Source organism: Tachyglossus aculeatus, chromosome 7 (assembly GCF_015852505.1).
Source record: "Tachyglossus aculeatus isolate mTacAcu1 chromosome 7, mTacAcu1.pri, whole genome shotgun sequence".
In the NCBI taxonomy this organism is placed as follows: domain Eukaryota; kingdom Metazoa; phylum Chordata; class Mammalia; order Monotremata; family Tachyglossidae; genus Tachyglossus; species Tachyglossus aculeatus.
The window spans coordinates 48210878-48224777 of NC_052072.1; the positions used below are offsets into that span (position 1 = coordinate 48210878).

The window sequence follows — 13900 nt, forward strand, 5'->3', positions numbered from 1 at the left end:
GAGACTTCTGATGGCATAAAATAATATGCAAAGTAGAGGCAGAAATATTAGCATGAAAAAGCCATAATACGGTCATACATTTGAGGTTTATAATGAATAGCATTCATCATCTCTGTGTACAAGTCTATCCAGAACAGATTTAAATAGGCCATCCTGAGCAATAGTAGAACTATGTCTAGCACAAATTGCTACTGGGTGATTTTTGCTCTGACGGGGTTGATTACTGACTCCTCTCACCTCTCCCTTATGTAGTGTGCTTTTTGTTTATGCGCAGGACCACATTTTGATTTCCAGAAGGAAATTTTGTTCTGCACTGTGGTTAACAGCCTCAGTTAACTGCATCTGCAAATTGCTCCTGCGGTGCAAAGCAGCAGGGGGTGAGGAGAGGAGGTGCATTGCTTTTTTCCCAGTCAGATTTAAAGAGCCAGGCTCAGAAAGAGCAAATGTAAATGCAGACAGAGACACAGGCTTGAAATGGATACAGACAGAAAATGAACTCCCATATAAACACAGGGAGTTGCTCACGCTAACAGAAAGGCAGTGTGGCTCAGTGGAAAGAGCCCGGGCTTGGTAGTCATTGGTTCTAATCCCAGCTCTGCCACTTATCAGCTGTGTGACTTTGGGCCAGTCACTTCACTTCTCTGGGCCTCAGTTACCTCATCTGTAAAGTGGGGATTAAGACTGTGAATCCCAGGTGGGACAACCTCATTACCTTGTATCTACCCCAGTGCTTAGAACAGTGCTTGGCACATAATAAGTGCTTAACAAATACCATTATTATTATTATTATTATACACACACACACACACACACAATAAGCAAAACAAAGGGAGATAAAAACCAGTTTTTCAGTAACCTAGGGGGCTGTTTTCTTGTAGAACCCTGGATGACAGGAAATTTGTGTTGAAGTATTCACTGTGCCTGATGCTGTGTGTATATATGCACATGCACACACACACACACACACACACACACACAATCTGAATTCATACTGCCCTAGTTCAACACCTGCTCAACTTTTCAGGTGAACATTCTTAATTCTCCTAACACTTTCCTAGGCAAAGCTTATAGTAGAAATGTATGTTGTGGCGTAACTGAGTGGTCAAAGGCCCCCAGGAGATAGGCCCAAGGCGAAGATAAAAAACATTATCCAATCTAATAAGAACTTTTTCAATAACAAGTATTGTTTTTCTTCTTGAAAAATGACCTAAATCCCAGTTAACAAAGATGGTTTTTGAAGACCTCATCATTGAATTTATCCAAATTTGCAGCCTTTGTTACTGCTTATAGTAATAAATGGGTACATACTGGGGAAAAAATGTGTTATATTTATATATTTGGAACCTACAACCATCAAGCTCCAAACCTAACCTTGGATTGAGGAATTCCTCATGCAACCTGTTTGCACACTAAACGATTCTAAAATCATCAGTCATGATCCCTTTTAGCCTTCATCTTTCCAAACTTCTTAATCTTTTTAGTAGATCCTCACATAGAATCTACTCCATCCCCCCATGTCTTTTGGTTACAAATAGTTCGTTGCCAAGTACTTAAAACAAAATGTGACATCCCTTCCTCATAAGGCCTAGAAGTCTTTACTATTTAAAAATAAATAAAAAATGCAATGAAGTCACATGTATCTCTTTATTTTTTTTCATTTATTTCAGTAATAGAGATGACCAACAAAAATCTATTTTCACGAAATCAGAAAAAATTGGGTTTAAACTGAAAGGCAATGTCCAGTTTCATCTATACATTAGTACCTCTCCATGTGGAGATGCCCGGATTTTCTCTCCACACGAAGCAATACAAGAGGGTATGAGTTTATGCTTTTAGTTTCTTATGATATTGTACAGTTATATGGCAATGGACAAAAGATATTTGAACAACTACCATTTCACTTCTGACTTTCGGTGTCATTGAAGCTTTGAACCATTTACTCCTCGCCTGGCCACAAATTGGTAAATATGATTTGAAAATGGCCTTTAAAGCTTAAAAGCCAGAACCACATTCTGTGATCCAGGAAATTCTAGATTGGTATATTTTTAAACCTGATAAACTACATATAAATCAGAAAAGCCATGATATCTATATTTATCCTATATATATATATATATATATATATATATATATATATATATCTGTAATTTATTTATTTATATTAATGTCTGTCTACCCCTCTAGATTCAAATGTGATTTGAAAATGGTCTTTAAAGCTTAAAAGGCAGAACCACAGTCTGTGGTCCAGCAAATTCTAGATTGGTATATTTTTAAACCTGTTAAACTACATATGAATCAGAAAAGCCATGATATCTATATTTATCCTATATAGATATATATATATATATATCTGTAATTTATTTATTTATATTAATGTCTGTCTACCCCTCTAGATTCAAATGTGATTTGAAAATGGTCTTTAAAGCTTAAAAGCCAGAACCACAGTCTGTGATCCAGCAAATTATAGATTGATATATTTTTAAACCTGATAAACTGCATATAAATCTGAAAAGCCATGCTATCTATATTTATCATATATATATACATATATATGTGTGTGTGTATATATATGTAATTCATTTATTTATATTAATGTCTGTCTGCCCTTCTAGATTGTAAGCTCTCTGTGGCCAGGGAATGTGTCTGTTATATTATACTCTCCTAAGCACTTAGTACAGTGCTCTACACACAGTAAGCACTCAATAAATGTGATTGACTATACACCTTGGTCTTCTCATCCTGGGTGGGCTTCTTGGGAACAGACAGAAAAGGAGAGGAGCCCCCTGAGAAACCACAACCCTACATCCTCCCCTATAATAATAATAATAATAATAATGGCATTTGTTAAGCGCTTACTATGTGCAGTGGCAACTTCCTACCAGAGGCCTTCAGAAGGGCTAACATTTTGTGTTAGCCTGGGAAAAACCAGAGAATGTGGACTGCAGTGCTGTCTTTATCCCGCCTCAGCCCGCTCTGTACCCATTGTGTAAGGGCTTTTACATGCTCTCTGTGGGCAGACAAGTTCTAGTCGTTCTTCAGTTCGAAGAAGACACTGCCGACTGTGAGCCTGCGGGGCAGCTCTTGCATTCTTTCCCCCAAGAAAATCCTTTAGTGCACTTTTTCTGACTCTGGATCATTCAAGTGAGCAGGGCTCACACATCACTGGTTAAGAGAAGAAAAATATGTCTTCCTAGCATCACCTCCACAAAACTGGCAGCTGGTTAGAAAGTGAAAATGAGTAAACTTGAGGTATCCTTCCCACCCTCCCCACCCCCCCTAAAAAGTCCCAAACTTGAGGTACCCCCTATTATTCAAGCAAGCTTTGTTGTGGGCAAGGAACATGTCTACCAATTCTGTTATCTTCTAGACTGTGAGCCAGCTGTTGGGTAGGGACCGTCTCTATATGTTGCCAACCTGTACTTCCCAAGCACTTAGTACAGTGCTCTGCACACAGTAAGTGCTCAATAAATACAATTGAATGAATGAATGAATGCTTTGTACCCAGTAAGTGCTCAATAAATATGATTGATTGAACCCAAGCCAAGTTGGCCTGGGTGGTTTTGGGGGGGGGGAGAACAGCTGAGCTTCTGACTGCTCCTCCAAAACCTCAGAAGCAAAAACTGGATTTACTTCTGACCTCACAAGCCCATGTAGCCAAATTGTACTTTTCAAGCGCTTAGTACAGTGCTGTGCACAGAGTAAGCACTCAATAAATACGATTGAATGAATGAATGTAGCTCATTGAAGTTAATTGACATCAGATATCAGGAAGAACACCTAACCAAATGAGGAATAGTGTGTGATACACACACACACGCACACACACTCTCTCTCTCTCTCTCTCTCTCTCTCTCATTTCTCTCTCTTTCAGTTGGAATTTCCTAGGTCCATTTACTCTTCTAGATCTAGGTGAGTTATTACTTGGCTCTCCCCAGCTGTGGCATTTGCTGAGGGCCCTTATCAACACCAGACTGGCTGCTAGTTAAGGATCCGGCCCCCACTTTTTTTATGGCATTTGTAAAGTGCTTACTATGTGCCAGGCACTGAGCATAGCACGGAGGCACTGTACTAAGTGCTGAGCACTGTACTAAACATTTCCCTGAGCCTGGCCCGCTCTTCAGACCTGACTCTTTGCAGGGCTCTGCTACAGAGGGTTAAGAAAGAGGGAAGGTTGAAGGGATGGTAATTGATGGGAAATGGGAAGGATAGGGATTGCAGAGATCGCCACAGCTGTATCTTCTGAAAGAAAGTGGATCCCAGTATAAGATATTGGGGGAGTTGTAAGAGGATCTCAACCAACCCTGACCGGGCTTGCAAATGGTCTCAGCAGTCAATCTTATCCATGTATATGTTGTCAACTTGTACTTCCCAAGCGCTTAGTACAGTGCTCTGCACACAGTAAGCGCTCAATAAATACGATTGATTGATTGATCTAGGAGAAGCAGCATGGCTCAGTGGAACGAACACAGGCTTGGGAGACAGAGGTCATGGGTTCTAATCCCGGCTCTGCCACTTGTCGGCTGTATGACTTTGGGCAAGTCACTTAACTTCTCTGTGCCTCAGTTACCTCATCTGTAAAATGGGGATTAAGATTGTGAGCCCCAGGTGGGACAACCTGATCACCTTTTATTCCCCCCAGCACTTAGAACAGTGCTTTGCACATTGTAAGCACTTAATCAATCAATCAATCGTATTTATTGAGCGCTTACTTGTGCAGAGCACTGTACTAAGCGCTTGGGAAGTACAAGTTGGCAACATATAGAGACAGTCCCTGGGGGAGACAAGTTGATCAGGTTGTCCCACGTGGGGCTCACAGTCTTAATCCCCATTTTACAGATGAGGGAACTGAGGCTCAGAGAAGTTAAGTGGCTTGCCCAAGGTCACACAGCTGACAATTGGGGGAGCCGGGATTCGAACCCATGACTTCTGGCTCCCAAGCCCGGGCTCTTTCCACTGAGCCACGCTGACAAATGCTATCATTATTATCATTATTATTATCTAGATCTCGCTACATTGGACACTCCTAGAGGGCAGGAATTGTGTCTACTTACTCTCTTAAGCGTTTAGTATCGTTTTTTGCACATAAGCACTCAGTAGATGCCATTGATTGGTTTGAGTAAGCACATTTATGGACAGGGAACATGTCTGTTAATTCTGCTGTATTGGACTCTCCCAAGCGCTTAGTACAGTGCTCTGCACATAATAAGTACTTAATAAATGCTATTGATTGATTGAGCCCTATGCCTCCCTGCAGTCCTGGGTTGCAGATAGAGGAAGCCTCAACATAACAGTATTTATTGAGCACTTCAGTGGTTGAGGACCATATAAAAGGATTAGATCCCTGCCATCAAGTAGCTTATAATCTAATGGGGAGAAACAAGTAGTCACTATCATCCTCTCCAAGATGCTTAGTACAGTGCTCTGTACACAGTAGGTGGTTAATAAAGCCATCGATTGACAAATATGTGCAAGAGAACAAGCGACTGGGTATAAATACTAAACACTAATGGAAAAATGAGTCAATAGCACATAAACAGATAGGTATTTAATGATTTGTTGTATCAGTTTATTGAATCAATCAATCAGTTGATTGATTTATATCACTTTCTTGAAGAGAAGCAGCGTGGCTCAATGGAAAGAGCATGGGCTTGGGAGTCAGAGGTCATGGGTTCAAATGCCGGCTCCACCAATTGTCAGCTGTGTGACTTTGGGCCTCAGTTACCTCATCTGTAAAATGGGGATTAAGACTGTGAGCCCCCTGTGGGACAACCTGATCACTTTGTAATCTCCCCAGCATTTAGAACAGTGCTTGGCACATAGTAAGCGCTTAATAAATGCCATTATTATCAAGCGCTTAGTACAGTGCTCTGCGCACAGTAAGCACTCAGTAAATACGATTGAATGAAAGGAGGGGTGCTCGTGCCCAGAAATGGTTGGGGACCTTTATCAGGAAGTGCTCCATTCATTCATTAATTCACTCACTCATATTTATTGAGCGCTTATTGTGTGCAGAGCACTGTACTAAGAGCTTGGGAGAGTATAATATAGCAACAAACAGACACATTCCTGCCCACAACACTCTCAGTCTAGAGGGAGAGACAGACACTAATCTAAATAAATAAAATTAAAATTTCATAAAAGAGATGTTCGAAAGGAAGGATGTTCGGGAGGAATGTGGTTTGGTGAATCTAAGGAAGGGGGCATTCCAGTCAGTGCAGAAGGCTTCAGCAATCTCAAGATTGGAGGTGAGCGAGAATGTGAGTTGTTTTAAGAGATTTGCTGAGAATAGGTTATCTTTAGCCCAATTCCTTTGAGTCTGGATCCAGTGGAGAGCAAAGGTAGACTAGGGCCCTATTTCTGGTGCTGGAAATCACCAGTCACAGTAAATGGAGCCCTGCCATATTAGGCCCCTCCTGTAGCCCCTGACTGCGTACTGAGGGCAGGCTAAAAATATCAGCACTTACTGCTTGAGTTGATAAGCACTGTGCAGCCATATCATAAAGATTTAATGGGAAAAATTTGTGTGTCTTAAGGATCAGTAAATCAATATAATAATGGCATTTATTAAGTGCTTACTATATGCAAAGCACTGTTCTAAGCGCTGGGGAGGTTACAGGGTGATCAGGTTGTCCCACGGAGGGCTCACAGTCAATCAATCAGTCAATAAATCGTATTTATTGAGTGCTTACTGTGTGCAGAGCACTGTACTAAGTGCTTGGGAAGTACAAGTTGGCAACATATAAAGACAGTCCCTACCCAACAGTGGGCTCACAGTCTAAAAGGGGGAGACAGAGAACAAAACCAAACATACTAACAAAATAAAATAAATAGAATAGATATGTACAAGTAAAATAAATAAATAAATAGAGTAATAAATATGTACAAACATATATACAGGTGCTGTGGGGAAGGGAAGGAGGTAAGATGGGGGAGATGGAGAGGGGGACGAGGCGGAGAGGAAGGAAGGGGCTCAGTCTTCATCCCCATTTTACAGATGAGGTACTTGAGGCGCAGAGAAGTTAAGTGACTAGCCCAAAGTCACACAGCTGACAGTTGGCGGAGCCGGGATTTGAACCCATGACCTCTGACTCCAAAGCCGGTGCTCTTTCCACAGAGCCACGCCGAGCTCTTTCTGATTGCAGAGCACAATACTCAAGCACTTGGAAGAGTACAATAAACAGTTAGCAGACATGTTCCCCACCTGCAACAAGCTTATTGTGTACAGGGAGAAACAGACATCAATATAAATAAAGAATTGATAAATTATAGATACATATATAAGTACTGGGGGGTGGGGCTAATACCCAATGTCCACAGGTCACAGATCCAAGTGCATGTACAATGCATGAGGGAGAGGGACCTAAGAAAAGAGGACTTAATAAAGAAAGGCGTCTTGAAGAAGTGACCTTAATAAGGCTTTAAAGATGGGGCGAGTGGTTGTCTGGCCATATGTGGGATGGGGTAGGTGGGGAGGGAAAGGTGGGTTCAGGCCAGGCCAGGATCCCTCTGTTATTGAAACAAAAATGATCTGAAATGCATAAAAGAGCCTCCTCTATTGGTTATTGCAGGCGAGAGTGGTAATGGAGGCCACTGGTTTTCCCCTTTTATCCTTCCCAAATGAGGTTTGATTGGATTTGTCTTTTCAGTACATATTGTTCAGATCATTCTGTTTCTCCATAAGTGCTAGTGTCCTTGAGAGTTTGAAACACACATCTCTTCCTTCTAGGTTCTAACCGTGGTTTTGTCATTTAGATCAGGGCGACAGACATCCGAATCGAAAAGCAAGAGGACAGCTTCGTACAAAAATAGAATCTGGTGAAGGGACGATTCCAGTCAGATCCACTGCAACCATCCAGACGTGGGACGGCGTTTTACAGGGAGAAAGACTACTCACTATGTCATGCAGTGACAAGATAGCTAGGTGAGGTGTCAAGTGTCCAGATAATTGATTTTCACGTAAAGTAGGTCTTGTTTGCTTCTCTGTTTTAAGTGAATAACAATATTTTAACTTCGTTCCATGAAGTGTAGCAGTGACAATTTAATTTTGTTTTTCATTTACGCCACATATCAAGAAGTTCTGGAGACAGAATTACAAACCACAGCGTGAACTTATTATTTCATACCAGATACTAGAAAAGAAGAGAATCTGTGCCAGAACAGCTGTGGAAAGAAGAAGAAGCATTTCATTTTGTCTTATACTTGTAGATTGTTCATTTGGGGCAGAAACTGGCATGCAGTGGAACTAAAGGAGGGAGAAATAAATTTTGCTAAAGCCAAATATCGAAGCGGTGGTATGAGGACTTTTAAATGTAGCCATATAAGAAGAGCCTCATGTCATGTACCTTGAAAAAATATACACTTCTAGCCCATTCTAGGGATTTTCCTGGTTTTCCTCCAACATCTGTTAGTAGAGAATGAGAAACAGAATGTCAGCAGCGACAGCCATTATCTTTGCTGTGGATATAAAGTTGATGGCTCTTGGGTTTGTGGAGGTCCTATTTTAATTACCTGTTGATCCCAGTTTCTCTGTTGCCCCTGTCCCCTCCATTGCCCCTTATCCAGCAGCTTCATAGCCAATCCAAGACTGCAGATGACCAGGTTCCCTCTACTCTCAGACATCAATTTCGTCCCCTACCCTGTTTCCCCAGCTCACTAACACAAACTTTTTAAACCTGACTTGAGCTGTGTTGCTCAGCTGTGACTTCAGTGTCTTGCAAGAAACACAGTTAGTGTTGGAAGCCTTAGAAAAGTATGCTGCACTCACCTTGGATGACATGATAGCAGACAGCATATTTGCAGTCAGGGCCCAGAAATAAACATGATGAATGCCCTTGAGGATAGAGTAAATAAACATGTTTATGTATAGTGCTTGCATTATATTTTTAAATTTCAGGTTGGTTCTGCACTATATGACTTACATACCTGATTTGGCAATTGCTGATGGGGAACGATTTTCTGTTTTTGATAACTTCTCAACTGTCTTATGGTCTAACGGCTTCTCAGGAACAGTGTTATCTAGTGGAAAGGTCACAGGGCTGGGAGTCAGGAGACCTGGGTTCTGATCCCAATTCTGCCACTTGGCTACTCTGTGAATTTGGCCAAGTCACTTGAATTCATCTCTGAGCCTCAGTTCCCTCATCTCTGAAGTGAAATTAAAAACCCAATCTCCTTCCCCTCCAGATCCCCGGTTGTCCCGAGTGGGACAGGGATTGTCTGATGTGATTGCATTGTATCAACTCCAGTGCTTAGTACAGTGCTTGGCACATGGTAAGCACATTACAAATTCCACAGTTTTAATTATGATAACCCCTTCCTTAAACCTTGAGGGCCAAAAATATGTTGACCTGGCCCTGCTCGACTGCATGCCTCTGGAACAGAGAAAGAACCTTTGATGCCGTGGAAATGCTATTTGTTGTGTCAGTCCTTAATTAATTCAAGTTTCCACTCACTTTGTGAATTTTATCCATTTAAGACAATAGAGAATTGGAGTTTAATATCTTTCTACAATAAACACAAGTGAAAGATTAGTCCCTATTTTTGCAATCCAAACTGGAATATCGGTAGGAAGCAGAAAGAATATATTAACATACGTGTGTGTGTATATTTTAATTTACAAGTAGGCTTACCCTTTTTTCCCTCAAACCCAGGCTAACCTTCATCAGGAAGGTAAAAAAAATAAACTGGTATTTTCGCTAACATTGTAATTCAAGCAGACATTAGAAATGCCTTCTAAAAAAATCCAGAGAGAAAAGAAAAATCACAATTCTACAAAGTAAGAGAAATTAATATGCAACAGTAACAGTTGTGTTGGGATCCACAGATCAGGATCTTTCTCTTCAGGATAAGGGCAAGAACAGGGGTTCTGGTGCCACTGCCATTATCTGTTCTTCCTTCTCCTCCTCCTCCTCCCACTGCTCCATTTACCTTCACTTACATAGCCCTTACAACAATCCTCTCCCTTTCACCTGTATCTTGCTACTAATTCTTTCCTCCCCTCTTCCTCACTGCCAACTCCACACCTCATTATATGGTGATGAGGAGGAGAAAGGAAAAGAGAAGGAAAGGAGGTTGAGAGGGGCAGCAGCATTGAGAAAGAGTAGGTTAGCAGCAGAGGTAAAGAAGACAGGGGAATGATGGTGACATCCAGCAGACCTTGTTTCGGTCTCGACCCTCTTTTTCCGGGTGCAATATTTCTTCTATCCCTTGGCTTCAGGAAAATTATATTTTTGACTTCTGGCATTCAGCAAACAAATTCTGCCTCCCCACTGTAGGCATATCTGGGTCTGGAAAAAGGAAAGTTATTTACTGAACCAAAAAACCTTCTCTAAGTTGTTTACTTTTATCCCGAAACGAAGCCAAAGTGGTCAGGGCAGGATGACCTCATCAAAATGTCCATAAGCACTCTTGTCAAGTGAAACTGCAGTGCAGTCTGTAATAGAAATAACGTTTTTACCCTTCCCAGCAAGAGATTAGATTTTGACACTGATAAAATCATCAGACCAGGATTCTGGCAATCACTAAGCAATTTGATTGCCTTCAGAAATTCACCAGGATCCTAAAATCATTCAACAGTGAATGATTTGAGCAACCTAATTTAGTGTTGAAGATGCTCTGTCTGACTCTCATCTTCAGAGTAAAGCAGAGCTAAATAGGAGATCTAGAGTTGTATGATTTATTCAGTGTTGCCCAGCCCAGATGGAATCCACGAAACTGGAGTCAGACTGTGTTTCTAGTCCGTTGGAAACTTTTCCAGTTCAAGACACTATGAGCTTCACCAAAAGGGTTTAAGACAATGTTTAATTTGTAATGAAGGTTTTCTAGAAGCAATTGCAGTCAGTTCTCCTCCAACACATATTTACAGTACGTGTTTCAAATATAATTCTATTGCAGAATTAGGGAACAGCCTTCTGACAATTGGTATCTAGATGAATAGAATGATGTGATTTCAGAAGAAATAATTGTGCACATTTGTGTGATATCAGTTAAGGTGTAATTAAGGCAGGGTTCTTTAAGAAATTAACCTCTGCGTTAAGTGCTTACTATGTGCCAAGCACTTTGCATGGTTAAGTACAAGATAATCAGATTGAATGCAGTCTCTGTCCCACCTACATAGAACTGATGGTGATTTTGAGCCCCGTAGCAGGTGAACACAGAGCCATAGACTGATTATTAAGGCTTCTCAAGGAAAATGGTACCTCCATAGATGATTTTCATTGTCCAACAGAATATAATACCGACCCTGATTTCTGTTACTTAGGGGTACGCTATTTAATGATGAACTCATTGACAAAGGAGTAGAAAGTAAATTGGTCGATTTGACTGAGATGAAGACAATTGCATATTCATTCATTCAATCGTATTTATTGAGCGCTTACTGTGTGCAGAGCACTGTACTAAGCGCTTGGGAAGTACAATATCCAGTTGAAAAGCAAATCAGAGGTTTTCAAGGCTTTACTAGTTTCCAACGTAAATGACTGTGAATCTTGGACATTACACAGAGGTACAGTCAGCTTCCCGAATCATTCTACCACTGTCAATGTGAGGCATACTTAACATTAAATAGCAACAGTTCCCTAATATTGAAGCAGGGCTCATCACAACATGGCTGGTAAAAACATTTGAGGAGAATGAGTGAGAGAAAGATAGCCAGTCAGCCGCTTTAGGGTTGGGGAGGGAAATAGGAAGGGATGGGGTGAAGGCACTAGGGAAGGATGTTGAAGGGTGATGGAAAACCGTTACGTCACGCTCTTAGAAGAGCTCTAACCTGAGAAGGCTTGGATCATGGACAGAATTGTACTGCTTCTGGGACTATGCCACACCGATCTGAGAGCAACTCATTCCATGAGTTACTGAGAACAACATCAATCCATGATAACTATTTCCAATAGCATTTTGATATTTTAGTGATTACAATTTAAGCAGTCTTATCCTTTCTGATATTCATAATGTGTGTTTCATTAGGAGTGTGCATCTTCCTTAGTGAGCAGCGTGGCTCAGTGGAAAGGGCCCGGGCTTTGGAGTCAGAGGTCATGGGTTCAAATCCCAGCTCCGCCACTTGTCAGCTGTGTGACTTTGGGCAAGTCACTTCACTTCTCTGTGCCTCAGTTACCTCATTTGTAAAATGGGGATTAAGACTGTGAGCCCCCTGTGGGACAACCTGATCACCTTGGAACCTCCCCAGTGCTTAGAACAGTGCTTTGCACATAGTAAGCACTTAATAAATGTCATCATTACTATTATTAATAGTATATGGGATCAGTCAATTAATCTATCAGTTGTATGTATTGAGCGCTTACTGTGTGTGGAGCACCGTACTAAGTGCTTGGGAGAGTGCAGTATAAAAAAGGTAGTAGACCTGTTCCCTGCCCACAATGAGCTTGCAGTCTAGAGAGGGAGGCAGACATTAATTAAGTAAATTAAAGATATGGCTGAGGGAGGAGTAAATAAAGGGTGCAAATCCAAGTTCAAGGGTGACAGAGTAGAGAGTGGGAGAAGAGGAAATAAGGGTTTAGTTGGGCAAGGCCTCGTGGAGATGTGCCTTCAGTAAGGCTTTTAATGTGGGGAGAGTGATCATCTGTCACATATGAAGAGGGAGGATGTTCCAGGCCAGAGGCAGGATGTGGGCAAAGGATCTGTGGCAAGGTAAATGAAACTGAGGTACAGTGAGTAGGTTGGCATTAGAGGAGCGAAGTTTGCGGGTTGGGTTGTAGTGGGAAATCAGGGAGATAGGAAATGATGAGACCCCAAAAATAGAGGGATGATTCATTCTTCAAGGACCTTCTACACTTCCTAAATTTAAAGTAGCAACTATAAAGATAAATATATAATTTCTACTGAAATAGTACTGAATTCTAGAGGTTCCATGTTTTATGCAATTACATTTTTCTAGGGAAAAGTATGCTTATAATTATACAAGGTGACAGAATATTCACAGTGATTATCCCTTCCCTTCCCCTCCAAAGCCCATGGGGTTTTAGAAGCAGAGTCATCACAGGGCTGGAAGTCAAAGGACCTGGGTTCAGGTCTTGGCTCCATTACTGACATGCTGTAACACTTAACCGTACTGGATCTCAGTTTCCTCATCTGTAAAGTGGGGATGAAATAGATGGTAAGCACAGGGGGAGACAGAGATTGTGTCCAATCTTATAGCCTATCTAACTTGACATTTGGCACATAGTACTAAAGTACTATGTAAAGTACTATGTAAAGTACTTTAAAGTACTTTACATTAAAGTAAAATGATTAATATAAAATCATTATATTATATATAATATAAAATAATATATAATATTAAATGCCAAAATGATTCATAATCTTATTGATTAGTTCAATGTGTAAAAAAAATTTCTGAAAGCATTGACCTCTTGTGGAATATCCACCCCCACAATAATTTTTGCAAGAGAAAATTGGAAATGTCCCTTTGTATAAGGTATTTGAGGTAATGCTTGTTTAGGACCACATCTGATTATTTTGCTCTTTTCTCATATTCATCCTGATGAAATCCCTTACAAGGCAGCCTTTAATAAATCCCTTAGATTTCTCAGCCTCTCTGACAACCATTTCTTTCCTGCTGCAAGAGATATAAAAGTATAGGCCTAGACTAATTACATGAGAGCCATTTTCTCTCAATTGTTAATCCTTTCTAAAGTATGTTCCTCTGAATTCAAATTAAGATTCATTTAATGAGCAGCTAGTCCATGGACATAGCCAGCTTTACGTTATTTCTCTTGAGTAGCACACCAATATCAAGTACAGTACTCTTCTCAAAATTTTCTTAAAAAGAATTAGAATGTGGATGCTAGATATGGGTATGGCTTACTTTGCTACTGGGGAGATTTTGTTTTATTCCTGCAAGAAGTTAGAATTCCAAGTTTAAAGTCACTCAACCCCTTATATTTAT

General features: G+C 40.7%; 1 protein-coding gene across 5 annotated transcripts in view; it reads left to right on the plus strand.

The window, feature by feature from the left end:
* ADARB1 (adenosine deaminase RNA specific B1) overlaps nucleotides 1-13900 on the plus strand; it is a 219952-nt gene that overhangs the window by 173128 nt on the left and 32924 nt on the right. For all 5 annotated transcript variants that reach the window (XM_038748933.1, XM_038748934.1, XM_038748935.1 and 2 more), the window contains 2 exons: nucleotides 1668-1816; nucleotides 7753-7921. In XM_038748933.1, the coding sequence (XP_038604861.1) occupies nucleotides 1668-1816; nucleotides 7753-7921 (318 nt within the window). The remainder of the gene's footprint in view (nucleotides 1-1667; nucleotides 1817-7752; nucleotides 7922-13900) is intronic.